This window comes from Triplophysa rosa, linkage group LG15, assembly GCF_024868665.1.
Source record: "Triplophysa rosa linkage group LG15, Trosa_1v2, whole genome shotgun sequence".
NCBI classification, from domain to species: Eukaryota; Metazoa; Chordata; class Actinopteri; order Cypriniformes; family Nemacheilidae; genus Triplophysa; species Triplophysa rosa.
Genome location: NC_079904.1, coordinates 1,103,702 through 1,127,144, shown reverse-complemented (window position 1 = coordinate 1,127,144; position 23,443 = coordinate 1,103,702). Strand labels below are relative to the sequence as shown.

At 39.7% G+C, this 23,443-nt stretch overlaps 4 protein-coding genes across 7 annotated transcripts; 3 read left to right on the top strand and 1 right to left on the bottom strand.

Moving 5' to 3' along the window:
- Positions 1-682: 682 nt before the first annotated feature.
- On the top strand, positions 683-16,045 carry pals1b (protein associated with LIN7 1, MAGUK p55 family member b). Of its 3 annotated transcripts, XM_057352136.1 has the most exons (13): positions 1,472-1,997; positions 2,525-2,733; positions 3,734-3,811; positions 4,474-4,599; positions 4,985-5,146; positions 5,227-5,304; positions 5,453-5,636; positions 5,898-5,966; positions 6,090-6,155; positions 6,731-6,898; positions 7,012-7,214; positions 14,410-14,538; positions 14,706-16,045. In XM_057352136.1, the coding sequence occupies exons 1-13, from the start codon at positions 1,922-1,924 to the stop codon at positions 14,718-14,720; spliced, it is 1,563 nt and encodes a 520-aa protein (XP_057208119.1). In that variant the 5' UTR covers positions 1,472-1,921; the 3' UTR covers positions 14,721-16,045. The 3 variants fall into 3 exon arrangements, with proteins under 3 accessions (XP_057208121.1, XP_057208119.1, XP_057208118.1); XM_057352138.1 differs by adding an exon at positions 683-1,093 and having other exon boundaries at positions 1,851-2,733; positions 14,410-16,045; XM_057352135.1 differs by having other exon boundaries at positions 14,410-16,045.
- Positions 7,181-14,384, top strand: LOC130565427 (mucin-2-like). Its single transcript, XM_057352123.1, has 4 exons — positions 7,181-7,788; positions 8,810-9,463; positions 9,575-10,291; positions 11,435-14,384. Exons 1-4 carry the CDS (start codon positions 7,640-7,642, stop codon positions 13,293-13,295), a joined length of 3,381 nt encoding a protein of 1,126 aa, XP_057208106.1. The 5' UTR covers positions 7,181-7,639; the 3' UTR covers positions 13,296-14,384.
- A 75-nt stretch (positions 16,046-16,120) lies between the features above and the next one.
- atp6v1d (ATPase H+ transporting V1 subunit D) lies at positions 16,121-18,714 on the bottom strand. Its single transcript, XM_057352139.1, has 9 exons — positions 18,504-18,714; positions 17,843-17,960; positions 17,636-17,715; positions 17,483-17,550; positions 17,346-17,390; positions 17,144-17,247; positions 16,972-17,038; positions 16,809-16,887; positions 16,121-16,733 (listed from the first exon to the last, which is right to left on the bottom strand). Exons 1-9 carry the CDS (start codon positions 18,542-18,544, stop codon positions 16,589-16,591), a joined length of 747 nt encoding a protein of 248 aa, XP_057208122.1. The 5' UTR covers positions 18,545-18,714; the 3' UTR covers positions 16,121-16,588.
- A 554-nt stretch (positions 18,715-19,268) lies between these two features.
- Positions 19,269-22,337, top strand: eif2s1b (eukaryotic translation initiation factor 2, subunit 1 alpha b). Of its 2 annotated transcripts, none has more exons than XM_057353852.1 (8): positions 19,269-19,402; positions 20,274-20,529; positions 20,607-20,686; positions 20,766-20,917; positions 21,001-21,107; positions 21,211-21,308; positions 21,406-21,549; positions 21,826-22,335. In XM_057353852.1, exons 2-8 carry the CDS (start codon positions 20,289-20,291, stop codon positions 21,949-21,951), a joined length of 948 nt encoding a protein of 315 aa, XP_057209835.1. In that variant the 5' UTR covers positions 19,269-19,402; positions 20,274-20,288; the 3' UTR covers positions 21,952-22,335. The 2 variants fall into 2 exon arrangements, with proteins under 2 accessions (XP_057209835.1, XP_057209836.1); XM_057353853.1 differs by having other exon boundaries at positions 19,284-19,402; positions 20,278-20,529; positions 21,826-22,337.
- Positions 22,338-23,443: the final 1,106 nt, after the last annotated feature.

Sequence of the window (23,443 nt, the reverse complement as noted above, 5' to 3'; positions counted from 1 at the left end):
ACGTGACACTTTTACTTTTCCTCCCATTAGTTCGCATCATTATGACGCCACAAAGAGCTTTGCTTGTCGTTTATCTCGTGAGTCTTGTTTGTGTGCGCAGTGCCAAACGCGTGGGTGCGCGAAGGTCGTGCCCGGGGGAACACGGGCCTGGTCACCCAATCCCTGAAGCTTCCTTATAATCCCATGACCTGGTGTAGCCCCGCCCCCCTCCCCCAGGGGGTGGAGTGACAATGGAACGTTTTATTTCAACATATTTTAAAAAGACCAGGAAAAAAAGGCATCTTATTTAAGTGCTGACTGCCTTTTTAATCAACTACACAGACATGTACAGTAAAAAAATGTCAATTGAATTGTACAGATCAATGTGACCAGCACTCCTGCGGAATATGAGGCGACAACTATTCTGTATTATAAACATTTTCTGTAACGATAAGAACCTAACGAGAAAGAGAGAGACTACAATAATACAATCTTTGATCATTATATATGAAGAATAGCATTGTGGAATTTTCTTGTAATAAAATGAATGAAAACGTAATTCCTTATCGAGTGTGATTTTAATGTGTTATGGAATGTGAGAAAATTGCATTGATTCATCAGACTCTTCAATGTTTGTTTGTTTTACATAATCTGTAACGCGTTAATTTATATATTTCGTTTTCATGCAATAATCATGAAGCACGTGTGAGACACGGATAAATACGTCATGATATTTACACTGATTTGATTCATTTGGATTTATTCAAACATGGTTACTAAACTTTCACTGAAATAAAACCAAGGTTCATTTTTTTAGCTTCCCAGACGTTTCATGCTGTTCATTTTTGTCGGAAAGCAAATTATATCTAAAACTAAGCTATATGTGATGATAAAAAGGGTTTTGATCATAAGAAGACCGTGAGAGAGGTGAGATTTTAAAGACCTGTACGTGGACGGAGATGTCAGGTGTAAACGGGATTACTGAACTCTAATCCGCTTTAATCTCGGACACCTGAACTGTGGACACTCACATGTCCACTGGACCTGACTGAAAACACCACTGGAATTTATTATTTTAGCATCAACAGCTCAACACATCTTGTCTCTTTTACAGGTGGGTTATTTGTTCTTTCATTTCACAATCAGGTTTATTTATATATTATATACATATGTACAGTATAATGTGGGGTGCTGAAGCTGAATATTAATCATACTTTCTGAAAAAATGCTATAAATGCTACAGTTAAACCAGTATCTCATTTAAATAACTGTGTTTATTTTGTTTTATAAAAAGTTCTTTGTTTTTTACTGTTCAAACGTTCAGTGTCTCTTCTTGAGGTCTCAACATGAGATGCTTTATAAACACATATAACATATATTCTGAACTAATAATGACTGTTCTTTCCATCTTTTATTGTAAGTCATACATTTAAAAAAGAAGTACATTTTTAATTCACTTAAACTTTTGTTGATAAAACTGTTTGTATATGTTTTCAATGATATTTTGGTCTACAAAACTAATTTCCGACATTTAAACGGATGCTTTAGGCTTCAGATCAAAAGAGTTGAGCATTTCACTATAAACTTCTATTGAATTCTGTTAAATGTTTAAGCAATTTCCTTCCCTAACACCAAGAACATACTAATGACATGGTTCACGTGTGTATCTGTAGTCCATGTGTGTGATTCGTTAATAAGACATTGAAGTTAGGATTAAGTAAAGCAGATGAACAGATGGTTGTTGAGCTTCACTGCACCTTGTTGCTTCAAACACAACTGAACGTCTGGATGTTAAAACCGGCATTTAGTCTTTTCTTCACTGTGCAGCAATGCTGTGAGATGTAGTTTAGTGTTGTGACCTTCCCTGAAAGTGAGATTTAACAGAAGAGGACAGACGGAGTCACAGAGGTGACAGCGCTGACACAGAACCTCGCCTCTCAACATGACACAGAGATCCAATGAAGGCATCGATAATCCCACTTTTGATGGAATGGATGTTGTCAAGGAAACCAAGACAGGTGAGAGGAACTAAATGTCATGATACAGAATATTTGGGATTAAACGATTGACAGTATTAAGAGGTTCTGGGTCCATTTTTTTCTGCTTATCCTTCAGTTCTTTCAATGAATGACAGCCACAAAAATGTGTATACAAAAATACTTCACAAATATTTCTATTATCTTGATTATAAGCAACGCAGACAGCATGGTTAATGTATTTCTTATTCAACTCTGTTAAATCACTTTTTTTTTTAAATATGTACTAAAAAAGAAAATCTATTATATGGGTAAAAAAAGATTTGTCTTGAAGAATAATATAAATGTCTGAGATAAAAAACAAGTAGTTTCATCATTGTTTAGCAAACACTGACCCACAGACCCAAACACCTCACAAGGGTTAAAAATGAAGGGATTGCATTAGTACAAAATGCAAAGACATGGAAACAATGCTTATGTTGTAATTATTGAACATTGAAGTTACAACTTTCAGTCTATCAATGACCAAAAACTCTCTCTCTCTCTCTCTCTCTCTCTCTCTCTCTCAGAGCTGGAGGATTTGTTGGTCTCTCTGCAGGAATTAAAGGTTCATCTGTCTGATGTTGAGAGTCTGGAGGACGTTCAGCTGCTGATGGAGCTTCTTCTCCATACAGATTTCCAGCAGGCCTTTCGCATGCACCGCAGCGTCGCTCTGAGCACGAGACGCCTCCACCCGCCTCACCCGCTCACCGCACACGCCCGACACCTCAGAGACGAGGTAGACCCTTTATTGTAAAGGCTCCTGAAGCGCTTGATAAGTAAATGAGTTGATCTGGCGTGTGCAGCAGTGTGGTGTCATTGTCGAAGTCATTAAACGTCGGGTTTGTAATCCTCCGTTGGCTCACACATTGAAGTGTGATGTGTAATCTTACAGGCCAGAAAAACATTTCACAGCTCATCGCAGTCAGTGAGTTTATCTCATCATTTAACGATTTTCTCTGTAATGTGAATTATTTCACAGTGAAACTGGCTATTCATCATGAAAAAAAAACTAATGTTTGGAAGGACTTTATTTGATCCATTTTGCTAACTAACAGCAGCATAAAATAAAGTATAAATATTTGTAGCATATTCAGTGTTAAAGGAATTCAGTCTTTACTCACCCGCAAGTTGTTTCAAATCTGTATAAATTTCTTTGTTCGGTTGAACAGACGAAATAAAAGATATTTTGAAGAATGTGTGCCGAAATTCGACTCCCCGTGAGATTACGACTCCCCTACTTCTGATTGGTTCATTCACTTAGGATGCTGCTTTGTGATTGGTCCCTATCTCTAAATCCCAACCCCACACCTAATCCTAACCCTAACCTTCCTAGGGGAAAACAGGGGAGTCGTAATCTCACGGGGAGTAGCAAACAGTTCTGGGGCACTTTTGACTTTCCTACTATGGTAGTCAATGGTGGCCAAAAACTGGTTACAACCATTCTTCCAAATATATTTCTCTGTGTTCATCAGAACAAAGACATTTATACGGATTTGAAACAACTTGGGTGAGTAAATGATGGCATCATTTTTTTATTTTTTAACTGTTTCTTCAAGGTTCGAGAAACTAAACGGTGAAATGTAGAAATAATTCCAAGCAACCATCCTGACATTTCAAAAATGTTAATGAGATTGGAAATCAAATTTGGATTTTTTTTACTCGATTTGTTACATTTTGTGATTTTTTTAGATCGATTACAGGTTTTCTTGAATCATTTTTTCATGTTTTTGTTTCAGGTGGAAAGTGTTTTACAGTCGAGTAAACAAAATGAAGCTACAGAACTAACAGGACTATTGAGTTCGCCACACCTACAGGTTAGCAAAATGTACCATGGTTTTATTATAGTAAAAGTGAAGTGAGTTTAGGTTTTTGCTGGATTAATTGACATTTATGATACCATCGTTTAGAACAAATATCATAATAAATTATGGTCAATAGCAACAACCTCAGGTTCTATAGACTATACATTTACATTTAGTCATTTAGCAGACAGAGAGTTCAGGGAGCAATAAGCGATGTGTCATACAGGAGCAATAATACAACAGGTGCTAATACAAAGTTACTAGTTTCAACAAAAGCCAGAACAATACCTGTTGAGAGAAAGAGAGAGGGTTAGTGGTTTTTTTTCTTTCATTTGTCTGTCAAGTATTCACAGAAGAGATGGGGTTTTTGAATGTGAAAGAAAAGTTTTAAGGAACCTTTTCAAATAACTTCATTGGGGAATCATAAATGGTTCTTTTATAAAATCGCTGCAAAGAACTCTTTTAGCACCTTCATTTTTTAGCGCTAGCTGCAACTTGCTGAGAACAAGCAGATCATACAGACGACTGATCACTAATTTCTTTAATCAAAGAATCAAAACTCGATCTCCCGTCAAACATGTTCAGCCTGATGTCAAACCCAAACGAGGACGTGCAAAGCAGACTTCTTTTGTGTTCTGCAGAAGAAAGTAAGCGCTCTGTATTTTCTTCTCCAGGCTCTGATGGAAGCTCATGATTGTATAGCCGAGGAGGATTTTAATGAGGACTCCAATGAAATCGTGGAGGCACGTGGAAAGGGCACAAAACTGGTGTGTCTGGAGAAAAATCGTGACATGCCTCTGGTACAAACCATTCACAGTGATCTACCGCAAAACTGTGTTTTCAATATTTTACTTCATTCTTACCCCTGCTTTAAAAGAAACCCAGTACAAATTCTAACGGTTTACATGAACCATCAGCTGGTTTCCAGTAAAACCATTAGAAAATATCTTTAGGATTTATGGGTGTTCGTTTGGTTCATCAACAGAAGTCAACACATTACCAGTACTCGAGAGCCACAAGCACCATTATAGCTTCCATTAACCAATACAACTCCCACTATAACCATTAAAGCCATTTCAAAAGTAGTCGGCAGCCGTCAACAACTACAAAAACCACAAGTAATTTTGTGACCAAAATTCTGCAAGTACAAGCCATTGTTGTAAAACATTTTGTGCGTGCGATCAGGGTGTGACGGTTCGAAACGATCATGACTGTGTGATCATCAGTCGGGTGGTCCGTGGTGGGACGGCAGAGAAAAGCGGTCTCCTCAGTGAGGGGGATGAAATCCTGCAGATCAACGGCGTCTCGGTCCGTGGAAAAAGCGTCAATGATGTCCACAACATCCTGGTGAGGTCCACAGCTGAGAGCAGTCACCCGCTGGTTCGATCACGACTGATGTCTGAAGCCTGTGCTCTCATTCTCTTTAGTCCAGCATGCACGGACCCCTCACGATTCTGATCAACCCCAACTCTCAAACCAAACCGACGTCTCACAGACAGACTTTGGTAAGATGTTATCTCCGATGCCTTCATTTCACTCTTGGCGGCGTGTGTTACCTTCTCTAAAGTCCTTTTTGGATCTGTGTTAGTTATCTTGTGAGTTTGTTCTGGAACAGAGTCTTGCCTCGGTCATTCTTGTTCATCCTTATTACAGATGCACGTGAAAGCGAACTTTACCTACGACCCATCCGATGACCCATACGTGCCGTGCAGAGAACTGGCTCTGTCCTTTCGTCAGGGAGACGTCCTTCATGTCATCAGTCAGGACGACCCAAACTGGTGGCAGGCGTACAGAGACGCAGATGAGAACCACAAACCCCTCGCTGGCCTCATACCCGGTGAGCGTCTGACCCGATAGTATAGTATATTTGTCAAATAAAACTGAGCGATATGTTGAATCTGCAATAAACAAAAAACCATTTTAAAGCAAATATCAAGATACAAAATCAAATATTGTGAAGTTTGCATTGAATTATTTTCATTCGCATGAAATGTATTTGCTGGTAGTATAGTTGAGCATAACATGTACTATTAAACAGTATGTACAGTAACAGTGAAAATGAAGAACATCTGACTTATCACCGTCCTGTTCTTTAAAGGTAAGAGCTCTCAACAGCAAAGAGAAGCCCTAAAGAAAACGATTACAGACAAGAATCAGGAACATCGAGGTGAGCAGGACCCGTCCGTCTAAACTTCTCACCTCTGTCTCTCCACAAGCTCTCATCTGACACGAATCTCTGAGCTTTTGAGTGTCTGTCAGATGATCCTGATCCGAGTTCCTCTTTCTTCAGGGAAACTTTGGTGCTCAAAGAAATATAAAAAGCAGAGAAAAAAAACCTTGGATAACCCCGATAATGGTGAGTATGATGTTCATTAGCATATCTAAATATAATATCAGCATATAAGACAATCTGAATTCTTATTTACCTGATCCAGTACAAACTTACAATAACTGTATTTATTCAGAATAAGTTATTCTGAAAGGGAAAAATTCATCATTTATAAACCTAATTACCTACTTAAATAATAAATCAATAAATGTAATTAAATAATTTGGTGTGTAAAAAAAGGTGCTTCAAAAGGTTGACGCCATAGAAGAATCTTTTGGTTCCATAAAGAGCCGTTAACATCTGAAGAACCCTTCTGTTTCACAAAAGGTTCTTTGGCGAACAAGTTCTTCGGATTATAAAAAAGTGGGAAAGAGATGGTTCTTTAAAGATCCTTTGACTGAATGGTTCTTTGTGAAACCAAAAATGGTTCTTCTATGGCATCGCTGTGAACAACCTTTTAAGCACCTTTATTTTTAAGAGTGTATGATGGCAATTAAAAAAAACTTGAAAAATCTTTTAAGTCTGTCCAAACCACTTTTAATGAAACAAAAATGCATGTAGTGATGTTTGTAGCCTAAACTCGTGAATGTTTGTCATTTCAGTGCATTGCAGTGATGATATTCTGACCTATGAAGAGGTGGCATTATACCACCAGCCCCTTCACCGCAGACGTGCCATCGTTCTGGTCGGCCCACCAAACAGGGGGCAGGATGAGTTGAGACGGACACTGTTGTCCTTAGAGCCCGGACGATTCGCTGGCGCTGTTCCGCGTGAGCATGAGCTTGTCTAAGAAACATTTAGCAAGATGAACAGTCATGCATGCGTTCTATTGTATTTCGTTTAGATTAGATCTGTATGATTTGGTATGTTGTGCATGTTACAGACACCACACGAAGCCCCCGTGCTCATGAGGTCAGCGGAAGGGAGTACAACTTTGTGTCAAGGCAGAGCTTTGAATCTGACCTGACTTCAGGAAAGTTCATTGAGTCTGGAGAGTTTGACCAGAACCTGTACGGCACAAACACAGATTCAGTCAGACAGATTATCAACTCGGGAAAAATCTGTCTGCTGTGCCTGCAACCCAGGGTAAGACTGACCTTTAACTCACGAATGGGTCAATTCTCGAAAGAAATCTAGTTATATAGAGAGAGACAGACCATTTTTTCAATTGATCTTTTCAGTTTTTTAAACTATTTTTACAATACAGGAGCTTGAACATGCCGATAAATAAATGTTAATTATACAAATAAAATAAAATAAATATTGTCATAGTTTATATTTGTCAACTAAATACAGCAAAAACCCTGTTTGGTTTTCTTTCCGCTGCTGATTATTTAATAAGAAAAGATAGGAACCTAATAATCTAAAATCGCCTCAGACCTGTCACTCAATGAGGTGCTCCAATAAAAGATCGCAATAAGCGCTACGTCATGAATGTGGGCGGGGCGTCGGCGCAGTTCGGCTCGCATGCTCGATAGCGTCAGAGGTGGTGTGCTTTTTTCCCTTTGAGAATGGCATCAAAGGAAGATGCGAAAAGACAGAAGTTTTATGATATCGAGTGTGTGTTAGATGATTGCGATGACGAGGACGGATACAAACCTCTTTCAGACAGCGACGAACTGAACGAGTCCGCGGAGGAAGACGAGCTGCGCGAGGAAGGGTAAGTGAACGCGCCTCCTCATCTTTGTGTGCTTGTTTGCTGATGTTTTTGATGTCTTGTTAAACCTTATTAAATATTTTACTTCTTGGAGGAAATGCCAGTGCATGCACAATCTCAATTCAAAAAGAATACATGTGTGTTGTTTTGTCCATACTAAGTGCGGCGTAGTCCGAATGGGCGTGTCTAAAAGTGAACGTCCCACCCCTTTTGAACATAAAAGTTTTTTTAAGATCATTTATTCATTTAGCAGACACGTTTATTTAAAGGTAAAAAAAATTAAAGAACATTTTGACAGTTTTATGTCTGCAATGCAGAATATGGAAAATGTTTGACACACAGTGAGAGATTCTGAATGGCTGATTACATGTTTGGCACTCCCCCAACACAGATTTACTTTAGTTTAGTTTAATCTCAGTTTTCGGTTGTTTTGTTTACCCTTGAAACATTTAACATTTGTTGCTCTAATTTTATGTTTACTTGTATGTCATATATTTGTGTATATTCACATATAGACCGTTTCATCGGACTCGCGCGCGCGCCTGACCCCCGGTTAACTTCCGGTTTGTGTTTGTCTAGTGTCTAATAATATAACTATTTATATTTTGGTTAGTATTTTTACTGTATAATAATTGTATTAAATAAACGACTTGTTGTGCATTTTGTTGTGTGTTCATTTTACTAAATAAACAATTTGTTGAATGGGTCCTGTAGTTCGGTCGCATTTAAACAAACCGTATGGACATCTAGCGGTTGAGCTAGAGAGACAAGTTTAGCCAAGTAACGGTTCTTCTCGGTTTCTTTTGATTGTTATCCGAAATAATCTACAGGCACTCTATTGTTTGTGAATGTGTACCGGAAGTTCAGTTGGGGTCACAAAAGTGCGCATGCGCAGTAACGTTTGTTTATGTTGTTAACACGAAACCGTCTATATTCCGTTTGAAAAGCAGTTATATAATAACTAATAAATAATTGTAACACTGGTAAGTTTGTGAATATGATTTGTGTGTCTTGTGTGTTCCAGAGTTGATTCTTCTGAGGAATGGGAGCCGGTTATTGGACGTTCAGTAGCAAAGAGGCAACAACGTAGCCTCCCTTCATCATCTGTACCACGCCGGAGGGGTCGGCCACGCAAACATCCCCCTCAACCCATCCCTATAGCAACAGGCAGGAGTTTACCTATACACTCTCTTTATTCCTCACCTAAACCTCAAGGGAGAGGCAGACCCCCTAATGACAAATCTAAAATCACACTCATGTCTATCCCCACCCGGTACCCCACCATCATCCCTAAACCCGTCCCTTTTTCCACACCTTTGCCTAATCCCCTTTGCACTCTTACATTCAGCCCCAATTCCACATTTTTTCATAGTAACCAACCGAGCAATTCCACACCCATTCACACCCCTAATCCTACTTCAGTCGCATTTTGCCAGAATTCCACACATGTACCTCCTCCTGACGCTGGACCAAGCGTTACATTTACATCTAATTCTACACCGATTCACACCTCTGATCCCACACCCAGCGATACATTCAGCCCTAATTCAACACACGTGTCTTATTCCACCCCGATCACCACACTTATCTGCATGCCCAGTCAAACCGGACGACTGTTCGACACGAACACCATCAAGATCACTGATTCGTGGACGGAAAAGCAACCGTTGGATGAGAAGTGAGTACAGTTCCCCACAGGATTATTAAAGATTAGAAATGACACATGATAAAAGTATGTACTGGGTTAATATAGTGCATGCTAATGAAGTGCGTTTGCTTTGTGTTACAGGCTCGATTCTGTTAAAGAATGTGTGGCTAGTTCAGAGCGTGAAACATCACCCACGGTTATCGCCAAGAGGCAACGTCTCTCATCGCCTTCACCTCCAGCCATCACCCCTGTACGCCGGAGAGGCAGACCCCGTAAACACCCCCCTAAAATCCTCCCCAACTCCAATGTTGAACCCGTGACTGTCTCCAGTCTCACAAATGAACCTCCAAACACTTCAAAATCCACAAATGAATTTGCAAACATTTCTGATCCCACAAATGAACCTGCAACTGCTACAAATGAACCTGCAACTGCTACAAATCTCACAAATGAACCTGCAACTGTTACAAATGAACCTGCAACTGTTACAAATCTCACAAATGAACCTGCAACTGTTACAAATGAACCTGCAACTGCTACAAATGAACCTGCAACTGCTACAAATGAACCTGCAACTGTTACAAATGAACCTGCAACTGTTACAAATGAACCTGCAACTGCTACAAATCTCACAAATGAACCTGCAACTGCTACAAATGAACCTGCAACTGTTACAAATGAACCTGCAACTGCTACAAATCTCACAAATGAACCTGCAGACGCCTCCAATCACACTGCTGACCTTGCAACCACCTCTAATCAAACTCCTGTTGGGTCTCTGGCCGACAGAGGCCTTGATGAGAACAAAAACAGTGTTGAGATCATTGATTCAGACGAAGAGGACCTGTGGGAGGACTGGTGAGTGAAGAAACACATGCTGCGCTTATTACACAATGCAGAACTCTTTTTGTTTTGGCAGTGCTTAAGGGAAATACAATTTCATCATGTATTCCTCCTCATGTGGTTGTAAACTACATGCAAGTCTTTATTCAGTGGAACACAAAAGAAGATATTTTGAGAAATGTCTTGGTGGTTTTGTGTTCATACAGTGGAAGTCAATAGGGTCCAACATTCTTCATAATATCTTCCTTTGTGTTCTGCAGATGAATCGATTTATAATCATTGTGATCACAACATGTGACCATTGCTTCTATTGCTGCTGTTCTGGTTCTGACATGCAGAAACATGCTTTTCTGCAGCAGCTTTGAAACAGTATGTAAGTGTGAAATGCACTATAGACCATTTTGCAACATGTAAACAACACTGATCCAAAAGCACTTCCTGTGTTGGTTTTTTTCCCGTTGCAACAAAATACAACCAACAGAATGGAAGGACATAATGTCAAACAAACATTTTATAAACACTTTAAAAAAAAAGAGACCATTTCAGACATATTAAATTGTAAGGGTGAACATTTTTGTTTCATTTTGTGAACTACTATCGATATTTATACCAAACGAAGAAAATTAAAACTGGAGAAACAGGTGAAAATGACAGAAAAGATGCTCTGTATTTTTTAGACCTCAAACGGTGCAAAGAAAGCAAGTTCAGATTCACTTTTAACATTATGTGTTTAGGAAAAGTTCAATAATCTTTTTTTATGTGATAACCTGTATTTTTATCACAGTTTTCATGCGTCTTGTCATGCTGTCAGTCTTTCTCATTGCTGTTGGAGGACTTTGTGTCACTCCTGAGGTTTGAGTTTGTTGGAATTAAACAGACACTGGACTGGAATGACCACAATACATCTAGAAATTATGATTTGGAATGGTTTCTTCATTTTTTTCTGCGGCTGTATGTGGGAAAAAGGCTAAAAACTGAACCAGTGCGGTTTACGTCTTGCAAAATGATCTACAGTATACAAATTGATGTGACTTGGAAAAAACCCCCACAAATTATATAAACTCTAAAAAGTATCAATTCTAAGTATAAGCTTGATAATTGATGGTGTTTTGTTTTTGTGATAGAATGCTTATAAAGGTTGTTTGTTATGTGTTTCAGTGTGGAGTGTGCTGAAGACTGGAAGCCTCTGAGCGTCAAACCGCTTAAAAACATCTCCAAACGAACCTCACCACAGCTGAGAGACGTGTCTTCTGAATCCAAATCTAAGCCTGCTCCTGCAGCCACCGTGAGCTCGTCTGACCATCAACCCACCCCCAGACGCAGAGGTCGCCCCCCTAAACGAAAAAAACCCATCCCTAAGTCAGCCTTCACACCCTTCCATACACCCTCTAAACCCAAACACGCCCCAAATCCAGTCTTACTCTCTCCGCACACATCTGCTGTGGATTTATCCCGGGTGAAATCTGAAAACGGGCCCGAATTGGATCAGTGGCACGATGTCACTATTAAGGACGAGGAACCCGTGCTCCCCGATTTCAGTCCTAAACGTCCTCCAGGCCCACAGCTCACGGACACCCCGCGCTCTCCTCTGCACTCGTTTCAGCTGTTTTTCTCCAGCTCCGTCGTCCAGACGATTGTACGAAACACTAACAGCTATGCAGAGAGGCGGGCAGAAGCCGGAAAGACGCTCCATTGGGTTCCTCTCACAGCGAGTGAGTTCTACTCCTTCCTGGCGTTAGTTCTGTACATGGGTTTGGTGAAGGTGGACACTCTGTTGGACTACTGGGCGAGAAAAACCGTCTACAGCTTTCCATACCCACAATCCGTCATGTCCAGAGAGCGATTCCTGGCCATCTTTTCTAACCTTTACCTGTGTGACCCTCAAGACGACATTGAGAACATCAAAAAGAGAGCCACCCCGGGTTATGACCGTCTGTTGAAGATCAAGCCTCTGTATACCGACATGATTTCAGCCTGTAGGACACACTTTCATCCTAACCGAGAGATTTCCGTAGACGAGAGAACCCGGTTTGGATTAAAACGACATGCCACAGACATGCCGAACACGCTAGGCTACAAACTCTTTGTTCTTTTCGATTCGTCCTCGGGATACAACTGGAATTTCTTTGTTTATGAGGGAAAGAGTTCCACGTCAGGCAAAGGCGTCGGTTATGATGCTGTGATGAGACTTCTGGATGTTAAACTCCTCGGGAAGGGTTACAGGTTGTACACGGACACCTTCTACACGAGTCCGACTCTGTTCCGTCATTTATTGCGCAATGACATCGTCTCGTGTGGTCTTCTTCGGCACACCTCGGGTTTACTGGAGGATTACGCTGTGAGCAGAAGAGCCGACAGAGGATCCATCCGCTGGTGTCGCCGGGGTCCTCTTCTGTTTGTCAAGTGGACAAACATAAGCGAGATCGTCACGTGTTCCACCATGCACAAAGCGTTTGCGGGCGACTTCATCAGCCGGAGTGTCCGGGGTGCTGGCGGCGAGCGGACTCTACATCACATCCCCATTCCGCCGCCTGTGAAAGACTGCAATGAACACATGGGTGGTGACGATTTGACAGACGCCCTGTTTGGGTATGACAACATCCTCTACAAAACGCGAAAATGGTACAAGACCTTCTTCTTTCATTTTCTTGAGATCGCAGTGGTGAACAGTTACGCTCTGCACCGACACGTGACGAAGGCACCGAGTGAGACTCCTCTGAGCCAGAAAGCGTTTCGGGAAGCGCTTATATCCGAGTTGGAAGGTGACGGAAAGGGCGAGAAGCTCTCTGCATCTGAGCCCGTCACGCCACCCGTCTCACCCGTCCGGACTGAGCAATGCCTACCGGAGTATTTCCAGTCAGACGCTCCACTCGGGAGGAGGCTTTGTGCCATGTGTAGATTGTCAGGAACTAAAGTCACGACGGCCATATTCTGCTCGCGCTGCAGGGTGGCCTTGTGTTGTGTGGCCTCAAGGAACTGCTTTAAGAAGTGGCATTACGAGGGACACTCGCATGTTTGAGTTTGTACATGGCATGTTTTGTTCATTTTTATACGATTGTGTTTCTTGTTATAAAGTTAAATGCAAAAGAAATGAATCGTGCGTGGTCTGTTTTTATTCACATTTTTTATCGCTGCTTTGTGAAATAAAAAGGCTTTTGTGGTTCAGCTCAGTTTAGAGGACCTTTTAGAATTCAACAGAAATGAGTACAGCCATCACATAAATCTCGAACCAAGATCTTTCCTACACAGTCAAGTCAAATAATTTGGATGAAAATCTTCAAGTATCAAGGATCATGTACAGGCAGCCGGTTGTTATCGCAGAAATAAGCCCCGACAGTGTGATCAGTTGCTACTTGCCACATGAGAAAAAAACTGGACGTGAAATGTGAATTTGAACTATTCGCTCATTTTTACCGAACGCTGACCTTCTGCGAGGAAAAGCCGTTTAGTTTTGGTCTTAAGGTAATAAACGACGTTCAAACGTCACGAACAGGCATTTTGGTTTAATCACTTGTAAATATAATGTCATATACGTTATTAAAAGACATATTTATGTCATTTGTCAAAAAAATGATTTGTTGCGTCTGGGTTACCGTGTGTTATTAGTTTTGAGAGGTTGTTATCTGGGAATAACGAACCTGCAAATGTCGCGACTGGCCAATCAGAATCAAGCGTTCATTGAGGCATTACATGGTGCAAGTTGTATCTCTTTTGAGAAATAATAAAACCTCTCTATGTTTTAGTATTTTTATCTGTTAAAATATCTTTAAAAAAAAACAATCTGCCTGAAGATTGTAAAATCAAGATACATTCAGTGAGAAACATGGTAAGGCATAATGCAATGGTAAATGTGTTGTTTCGAGGACTATATGCAGATATGTTTGCAGATTAAAGGCTCGTTCTAATTAGGCTCTTTTGTTTTTGTCAGTGTGAATTGAAAATAGCCTTGAGTGCAAAGCCAAATAATAATGTGTTTGAACCATATTTACAGATTGTGCAACATTGAAATGACATGATCTATTTAAAGTATAATTTCTTTTTTTATCTCATTAACACTCATCTGTTAGTGGAGTTATTTTCAGTGTTTTGTGTCTTTGCTCCAGATTCACTTGTCTCTGTTTTATATTCCTCAGTGTCTTCAAATCGTACGTTCCTCTGATCTGAAACCGTACATCATCTTCATCAGACCTCCTCCTCCTCCTCCTGCAGCCCCACAACAGCGACTCCCTACCCGCCTGACCAAAGGAGGAAAGAAACACCAGGTACGTTTGTTTTCCTCAGGGATGTACAGCTCGTGTTGTGTCAAACATCATACATCAGTGTCAGAAACTGATCATTAGAAAAACATTTGAATCATTACCTTCAATGGTTACATTGAAACAAAACGTCTGAATGTATGATCGCATTTCTCTGATGTGATGGTGTGCAGGCAGATATGCTATGAGAACAGCTATGGTCACTTATTTGATGCCGTCATTACAAACAGCGACCTAAACAGAAGCGTTTTCGAGCTGTTGAAACTTGTTAACCAACTCGACACAGAGCCGCAGTGGGTTCCTTATTCCTGGGTGTGCTGAAGGGCATTTACTGACTCCAGAACAGTTTTTATGTTTCAATGTTCAAGACTAAAGACGAGTTTCGTTGTTTTGTCCAGCTTTATTGGAAACAATTGTTTGGAGATTTGAGACCGGGTATGTTCAACATCGTGTCATGAATCAGAAATTATAATGAATGTAATTTTACGATTCACTCATTTTGACACAAAATTGGATTCAGAATGAGTTAATTTAATTCAGGGATTGTAGCTGATAAGGTCATAAACTGGTGTATTGGAAACATTTATCACACAGTTTGACTGTGAAGTGTGAAATATACTGGTGTTCTGAACACACGAGACAGTATAGACTTTTTCACTGTTTAATGGGGATTTGCACATTATGATTTTAGTGATTTTGCTTTACTTTCTCATGCTGGAAAAATCTGCTACAAAATTATTCAGTATTTCACAGAAGACGTTAGTACAGTTGTACTGTTAAAACTACTGTTCACTGTACAAAAATGGCAAAATGTACAGTAATCATTGATCATGCTCCCACAATACAGTATTACATTGTAAAAATAATATTAATTTATTAGTTACATTTACAAACGTATGTTTACTCTGTACCAATAATATCATATTTAGGAGCAGTTTTGTGGAATTTTAAAAATTCCTTCGTTTGTTCTGTCTGTAAAATAAACCATGATGCAGTTTTAACTCTTTTAACTGTTTGTGTGATGAATACATCATTTTACAAGATCTATGCCAAAGTGGTGAAAATATTAAAAATTAAGTTTAATTTGTTAATATTATTTCATGCATCAGCTATGATAAACTAAGCGTAAACATTTCTACAGAATTTATCCACGTTCAACTTGTTCATTTATAAATATACTACTATTCTAATAATCTACTATTGTGTTTCTTTATAATGCATTCGTGTTAATTTATAGAATTTGAAATGTGCACAGTTGTGTTGCTGTGTGTAGATGTTAATTAATATTAAAGATTAATAAATGCAGTAAAGCATTGTTCCATTATTTTATGGATTGGTAACGCAAATGCAAGTTTGTGTAACAGAAGCTCTACAGAACTCAGGTTTAGTAAAGCGTCCCAGAAAAAAATGAGCCATCATATATTGAGCCTTCATTTTGAAAGGTAAGCAAATGTAATTATATTCATGATAAATTCTTATAAAAATGGATGTTTATATGCGACCAATAACTATTCCTAAAGCTCCATTTAAAAGCCCAACACAGAGACGATGTAAACAAATGTCTTCAAAAGAATTAACAACCAACCTATGAACTTTTACAACATTTATTGAAATTAAATCCACAGGAGGTGGAAGCATTCCTTCGGACCAAAACAATCACACATTTCTCAACCACATGACCAAAAGCAGGAGTGTGGCCTGATCTTAGGTAAAGATTATGATCACACAACCACATCGTGAATTCAATTATTTTCATCAATCACAACACAAACATGAGTTGTGATGTACGTCACATAATTTGTCAATCACACACTGGGGCTGTAACAAGAAAAGTTGCACTGGTTTTAATACATACAGTAAGACGCCCTAAACTGTGCGCAATTCAATGGAATGATAGTTTCTATTACAGTCCAAATCCATATTACAGTTTAATTCTACAAACAAAAAGTAGTGAAACGGCAACAACAGATACACCAAACAAGTACATTTCTTGTTTACTAGACATTAAGCTCCGCCTCAAGGGCAGGAATAAATATAACGTGGATTCCTGGAGGTCTCATTCAAAGAGCAGGTCTTCATCGGCCTCCTCGTTCAGCATGTTCGTGGGCTCGGCGCTCGGGCCCAGTAGAGCCAAGCGTTTAGCAATCTCCTTCTCAGTCTTCTCACGGAGCTGTTTCTTCTTCTCCTGGATCTTCTTCAGCCTGTGAAAAGGAAAAGCAGCATGTGAGTGAGTGAATGTATCAGTTTTTCATGGGAACTTTCCTGCAGGATCTCACCTGTAGAATTCCTCGCGCTCGCGCTCGTCCAGCTCTGTGATGATGTACGTGAGCGTGCGCTCGATTCGTGGGATAATCACTGATCGGGACAGAAACAGAGCAAAGGAACATTAAGCAACAAATACACACATTAAATAATGTAATATTTGAAATAACCACTCACCGTGCTCGATGGCATTAACACGGCGGTTTGTGATCTTGATGGCTTCGTCCAATGTGACGAATGAGGTCTACGAGTGAAATAATAACCAAATGGTATTCACTTGTGCTAGTAAATATAAACAGTAACAACAGTGAAGCTTGTTATGAATCAAATATGAAGTGTCGGTCATCACCTGCAGAGACGCCAGCTCTACAAGAAGCTCAACTGCTTTCGCGTAGTTCCTCTTCAGTCGAGACAGCTGCTCTCCACCCCTGGCCAGACCAGTTAACTCATAACCTACAGATAACCAACTAGTTAGAAATGGTGATGTGTTGAAAATGTGACCTATCTTTAGGGCCTTTAACATTACAGTAAGAAATGAACGGAATGCTTACTGTCTCCACCCTCCTGATAATGCTCAAATACAGGCAGAGTAACACCTGCGCACAAACACACAGGTAAATGACATGACATCAATGAGTTAAATCAATCAAAAAAACCCTCTTCAACCCCGTTCAAAAAGATCTCACACCTGCAACGTTGTCCCTTTTAGCTCTGACCTTCACCTGGGCTTTATTCACGTTCTGAATGACCGTGGTGCTGATGAGACAGAAACGAAGAGCAGGTGAGCAGACGGAGGAGCATCAACACTGTGAAAGCAGCCATTGATTGTTCATTTGAATACCTGAAATCACCAGCAGCAAATTTGGCCTCGGCTAAAGAAAAGGCGGCTTCTCTCATCACTTCACCCATCAGTGTCTTAGTCTGGAAGGTTAAAAATGTTTCAGAAATGTACAACAATATATTCACTGATCCATGTCAGTCATATCTGAACATGTATTACACAAAAAGTAGAAGGAAAAAGCTAATAGTCAATGGCTTGACATTTTACCTCAATGATTTTTCTAAGAATTTGGCGAAATCGCATAGAAAGAGCATCCGCTTTCTTCTTCAGCAAACTCCGGCCAGTCTGAGCTCCTTTCAAACGAGCTTTCATGATGGACTGAGCCCTGATAAAACAAGCACATTTATTTCCATAGAGAGCTGCAAAACATCCTTACAGAAAATACAGTTTAGCAATAAAAACAAAAAATAAAAGACGAAGGAAAATACATTCTATAAAAACAAGTAAATTATCAAATATATGGTATTAAGATATATAATATATACGCTGAGGCACGCACATACATATACATTAATACATGCACACGCGACGTAACGTTAGCCAAACAAAACAGTTATTAAACTGATGTCATCTACTAACATTACATCATGTATTTTTTTTTATTAAAGCATACAAACGCCACAGTATAAGCATTGTGGGTGTCAAGTTTATTTCAGTTGTGTGCAGCAGATAGTAGCTCACATGACTGTGAATATCATCACTTCCCCTTCATAAATTACAGTCAGATTTTAAAAGCTAGAGGACTCATTTAGCATTCACTTCTTATACACTATAAACCCGTGTAATGTTTGCGTTTAATATGCTGCTGTCATTACCGTCACGACTATAAACACACAATCTGGTCTGACTGGATGAATGATATACTCACATTCTAGAAGGGAAAACATCGATGCGATCTTTTGCTGACATCTTTACTCGCTCAGTCACACACTAAATCAAACTACTGTCAAATCGACAAACCGAGCGTTTAAATAGATCGATTTATTTTAAAGCACAATTAAACGGCTAAAATAACATCGACGTGACCCTCATAGTCGAGATACAGGACGCAGAAATGATCAGCTGACTGACAGTCACGTGACTCCACCAACGCGCTGATTGGCCGCGACTCTTCAGTGCGTGATTGTGTAGAACGACGAAATCATGTTTAAACATAAAAGTCCGAAAGGGACACTTGCTATCGCCAAAATGTGTCTTAAGACACAATCAAGCTAGAGTAAAAACCTTAGTCTAACGCTATGAAGTCTTTCAGTTTTTTTATAAATCTACAGAACTAGGTTGTTAAAAAGTGAATTGGACAGAATATTATTCTGACATCATTTTCTATAGCTGTCACGTCGGGAGGAATCCGACTCGCTGGTGTAACATTAGTGCGACTGAATTTTTATCTTTAAAAAATAAACAATACTTAAGAACATTTTATAATTGAAACAATACTTGAAGTATCTAGAGGAAGACTCGACCGTCTGAAATGTGGCATTGGACAATCAAAATCTTAATAAGTACCTTATTTGAGAAGATATTATATTCATGCACATAATATCTAAGGAGGAACATCAATTATCTTATTAAAAATATATTTATGGTGCCGAGGTGATCAACTTCTATTTTGAATTGTGGTGCACAGCGAGAGTGGGTTGACGCAACTTCCCGCCGGTGTTCACGCTTTCCTGACTGGGTAGATCAATGGCCAACTAAGACCCGCAGACATACGACACTTTTAACATATTTTAAAGAGTTCAAGTCAGACGTTTTAACTCCTGTTAGGTGAGATTGTGTTACACATACATACATTTTCATTTTACACATATTGCACAGATATTTTTATTATATTAGCGTTGTAATTTCTGCTGGCAGACAGCATGTGCGCCGCATGAACTGCTGGATTTACTGTAGTAATGTGACAGACTGCTGGATTTACTCTAGTAATGTGACAGACTGCTGGATTTACTGTAGTAATGTGACAGACTGCTGGATTTACTGTAGTAATGTGTGTGATTGATGGGTTTACTGTAGTAATGTGTGTGATTGATGGGTTTACTGTAGTAATGTGTGTGATTGATGGGTTTACTGTAGTAATGTGTGTGATTGATGGGTTTACTGTAGTAATGTGTGTGATTGATGGGTTTACTGTAGTAATGTGTGTGATTGATGGGTTTACTGTAGTAATGTGTGTGATTGATGGGTTTACTGTAGTAATGTGTGTGATTGATGGGTTTACTGTAGTAATGTGTGTGATTGATGGGTTTACTGTAGTAATGTGTGTGATTGATGGGTTTACTGTAGTAATGTGTGTGATTGATGGGTTTACTGTAGTAATGTGTGTGATTGATGGGTTTACTGTAGTAATGTGTGTGATTGATGGGTTTACTGTAGTAATGTGTGTGATTGATGGGTTTACTGTAGTAATGTGTGTGATTGATGGGTTTACTGTAGTAATGTGTGTGATTGATGGGTTTACTGTAGTAATGTGTGTGATTGATGGGTTTACTGTAGTAATGTGTGTGATTGATGGGTTTACTGTAGTAATGTGTGTGATTGATGGGTTTACTGTAGTAATGTGTGTGATTGATGGGTTTACTGTAGTAATGTGTGTGATTGATGGGTTTACTGTAGTAATGTGTGACATGTATGACAGTCAGGTTCTGTAGAGATGCCGGGTCTCAGCTGTCGGTTCTACCAGCATCGCTTCCCTGAGGTGGAGGATGTGGTGATGGTGAACGTTCGCTCCATCGCTGAGATGGGCGCGTACGTCAGTCTGCTGGAGTACAACAACATCGAGGGCATGATCCTGCTGAGCGAGCTGTCCCGCAGACGCATTCGATCCATCAACAAACTCATCCGCATCGGACGCAATGAATGCGTGGTGGTCATCAGAGTGGACAAGGAGAAGGGTGAGTGTCTGACACCCAGACATCGCTGCTCCGTAAACATGTTTGTGCATTCAAATGTGCATGTTTTGTGTCATCAGGATACATTGATTTGTCCAAGCGCAGAGTCTCTCCAGAAGAAGCCATCAAGTGTGAGGATAAATTCACCAAATCTAAAACTGTGAGTGTGTGATTGCAGCGCATCGTCTCCTCTGTGTCAAATGTGTGTTTCATGATGCAAGTTGTGACGTCGTGTGCAGGTTTACAGTATTTTGCGTCATGTTGCTGAAGTGTTGGAGTACAGTAAAGATGAGCAGCTGGAGAGTTTGTTCCAGCGCACCGCATGGGTCTTTGATGAGAAGTACAAGAAACCTGGATACGGAGCGTATGACGTTTTCAAACAGGCCGTGTCGTAAGTGTCTTAAGCTCCTTACACAGCTGGATGTTAAACTCAACGGGATGTGAGCTCTTGCGTGTTTTCTTCGTGTGACGCAGCGATCCCTCTATCCTGGACGGGCTGGATTTGACGGAGGAAGAGAGAAACGTGCTCATCGACAACATCAACAGACGACTCACACCACAGGCCGTCAAAATAAGAGCTGGTATTACCACTTTTCATTTGCAGTTTTTTTGTGCGTCACTCCTCATGATTCAAGTTCCAAGAGGAGAATGTAAAACCCGTGTTTATTTCTGATGCATCGTCAGACATCGAGGTGGCGTGTTATGGATATGAAGGGATTGATGCTGTTAAAGATGCTCTGAGGGCGGGACTTGGCTGTTCCACAGAGGCCATGCCAGTCAAGGTACGTGCTGTGCTGCGTTCCTATTAAAACTAGAGCAGAAATAGCGATGACGTATGTAATGCGAAGCCATAAATATCTCCATAAATGTGTGCGACAGATCAACCTGATCGCACCACCACGCTACGTCATGACCACGACCACACTGGAGCGCACAGAGGGACTGTCGGTGCTCAACCAGGCCATGGCTGTCATCAAAGAGAGGATCGAGGAGAAAAGAGGGGTCTTTAACATTCAGATGGAGGTGAAACTCGTGTCATCTAGAACAATTCTTTAACAAAAAAATGAAGAATAACGTTTTATTTAAAAACATTTGTAATAAAATGATTTAGGCCATTACCTTCAGGTCAAACGTTTTGTCAAGAGAAACCGTTTAAGGTACTTGAGATGAGCCATATCATCTAAGGGTCAAATGGTCTGATATTCTTTTATTTATTGAGGATCTTTCTGTCACATGACAACAACATGTTCTGTATGTCGTTTATGGGGGCTTCTTTTCTGACGTCTGATGTGTTTTCAGCCCAAAGTGGTCACAGACACAGATGAGACGGAGCTGCAGAGACAGCTGGAGCGTTTGGAGCGAGAGAACGCTGAGGTGGATGGAGACGATGACGCTGAGGAGATGGAGGCCAAAGCTGAAGATTAGACACTCCAGAAACTCATCCATATGAACTCTTTTATATGGACGCCGTCGTCATTCATCATCCAGTTTACAGCAGTTTGGTCATTTAAAAACTATCATAAGTGTGTGTTATAGCTTCAGCTCGAGCGATCGTGTGCTGTAAAGCTGATTTTCTGAACCGGTGGCCTTTTAATAACCTCAACACATGACCAACTTCAGTCTGATTCAACATTACAGAGTGAAAACTGTTCACATTTCAGAAGCTGAACTGTCTGTAAATGTCAAACTTGAGTTTCTCTCTGCTTCCTCTGTCAGTAAACATCTGGATGAGAAAAAAATCTCAATGATGAGTGTCAGCGTTTTGTTTGAAAGCAATACATCTTACGCCTTAAAAACAACATTTCGGTTGATTTTTTTCTGAACATTTGCAACTGAATATCAAGATAATCAGTTTATCATAGTCAGGAAATGATGACAAACAGTTTTCACTGATCTTTTCTTTTCTTGACATGACAAAACAACTGCACGTCTTGCTCTACACCACATCTACTTTAAAAATGGAAATAAGACAGTCTTAAAGTATGTCTACAAAACTACATATTCAAAATGACTGACTATTATTTTTATTTAGTTTATTTTAATATCTAGTCCTTGGTCTTGGCCTGCACAAATTTAGTTGTGCATGATTCTTAAGACCAAAATGTTTTTTCTTTAACTTTCATTAGTGTCTGAAATGATTTTACACTGGAATAAAATGGGGTGTTAAATATTTTCACATTACAGAACTGTTTGAGATCCGGTTTGTAAGACAATTGAATTGAGCAAATTAACTTTCATGAAAAAACAGAAACCTTTAGACTGTCATTTACCGCAAGTCATTTGTCCAACAAACAGCCTTTTTACATTTGTCATAAAAAAAATTCTTTTTTAAAGAGCTTGGCATTTAAGACGATAAAAAGAATTCTTATAAACGGATGCAAACAGAAGCTTTAAAATCAGTACTTCACCTCTTCAAATTATTTTAATGATTCAAATGTTGAAGCTGATTTATCAAACAAGATGAATTTGGCTGAATGGTCATTTGCATCCCGTGTTAATGAAATCTTCATAAAATTATAGATTTGTACTTTCCGAAGCATTTGTGCATTTAATGACAGTTTTGGTGTTGTTGTTTTACAATCCTGTTCCTATGCCTTGAAAACGTGCATGTACACACCTCAACATATTTAAACATGATTTTTTTGTTATGATGAAGATCTGCAAATGAATATCAAGCCCTCTTATGATTTTTATAAAGTTGGAAAATGTGGTATTTTTGCAAATGAAGCATCAGCAAATTAACACATTCATAGGAGTCTTCTCTGGTTTACTTGTCACAAAACAGCTTTCAGTATGATGATAACTCCGAACTTTTTTAGGTTTTATAACTTAAGTTTATGTAATTTTTCCCAGTACATTTTTTTACTTCAAGCCCCTGAAAACTTGTTTCAGAACATAAACCTAAGACACGATGAAC

Bases quoted from the DNA above. Each gene is read 5' to 3' on its own strand.
- atp6v1d (XM_057352139.1), bottom strand. From the start codon at position 18,544: ATGTCAGCAAAAGATCGCATCGATGTTTTCCCTTCTAGAAT. The intron at 17,551-17,635 runs GTATTCAAATGA...CTGTCTCATCAG, and splicing joins TTTGCTGCTGGTGATTTCAG to CACCACGGTCATTCAGAACG. The intron at 16,888-16,971 runs GTGAGTGGTTAT...TGTCCCGATCAG, and splicing joins TGTTAATGCCATCGAGCACG to TGATTATCCCACGAATCGAG.
- eif2s1b (XM_057353853.1), top strand. From the start codon at position 20,289: ATGCCGGGTCTCAGCTGTCGGTTCTACCAGCATCGCTTCCCTGAGGTG. The intron at 20,918-21,000 runs GTAAGTGTCTTA...CGTGTGACGCAG, and splicing joins GTTTTCAAACAGGCCGTGTC to CGATCCCTCTATCCTGGACG. The intron at 21,550-21,825 runs GTGAAACTCGTG...ATGTGTTTTCAG, and splicing joins TCTTTAACATTCAGATGGAG to CCCAAAGTGGTCACAGACAC.
- LOC130565427 (XM_057352123.1), top strand. From the start codon at position 7,640: ATGGCATCAAAGGAAGATGCGAAAAGACAGAAGTTTTATGATATCGAG. The intron at 9,464-9,574 runs GTGAGTACAGTT...TTTGTGTTACAG, and splicing joins AAGCAACCGTTGGATGAGAA to GCTCGATTCTGTTAAAGAAT. The intron at 10,292-11,434 runs GTGAGTGAAGAA...TATGTGTTTCAG, and splicing joins GAGGACCTGTGGGAGGACTG to TGTGGAGTGTGCTGAAGACT.
- pals1b (XM_057352135.1), top strand. From the start codon at position 1,922: ATGACACAGAGATCCAATGAAGGCATCGATAATCCCACTTTTGATGGA. The intron at 3,812-4,473 runs GTTAGCAAAATG...TTTCTTCTCCAG, and splicing joins TGAGTTCGCCACACCTACAG to GCTCTGATGGAAGCTCATGA. The intron at 7,215-14,409 runs GTAAGACTGACC...TATATTCCTCAG, and splicing joins TGCTGTGCCTGCAACCCAGG to TGTCTTCAAATCGTACGTTC.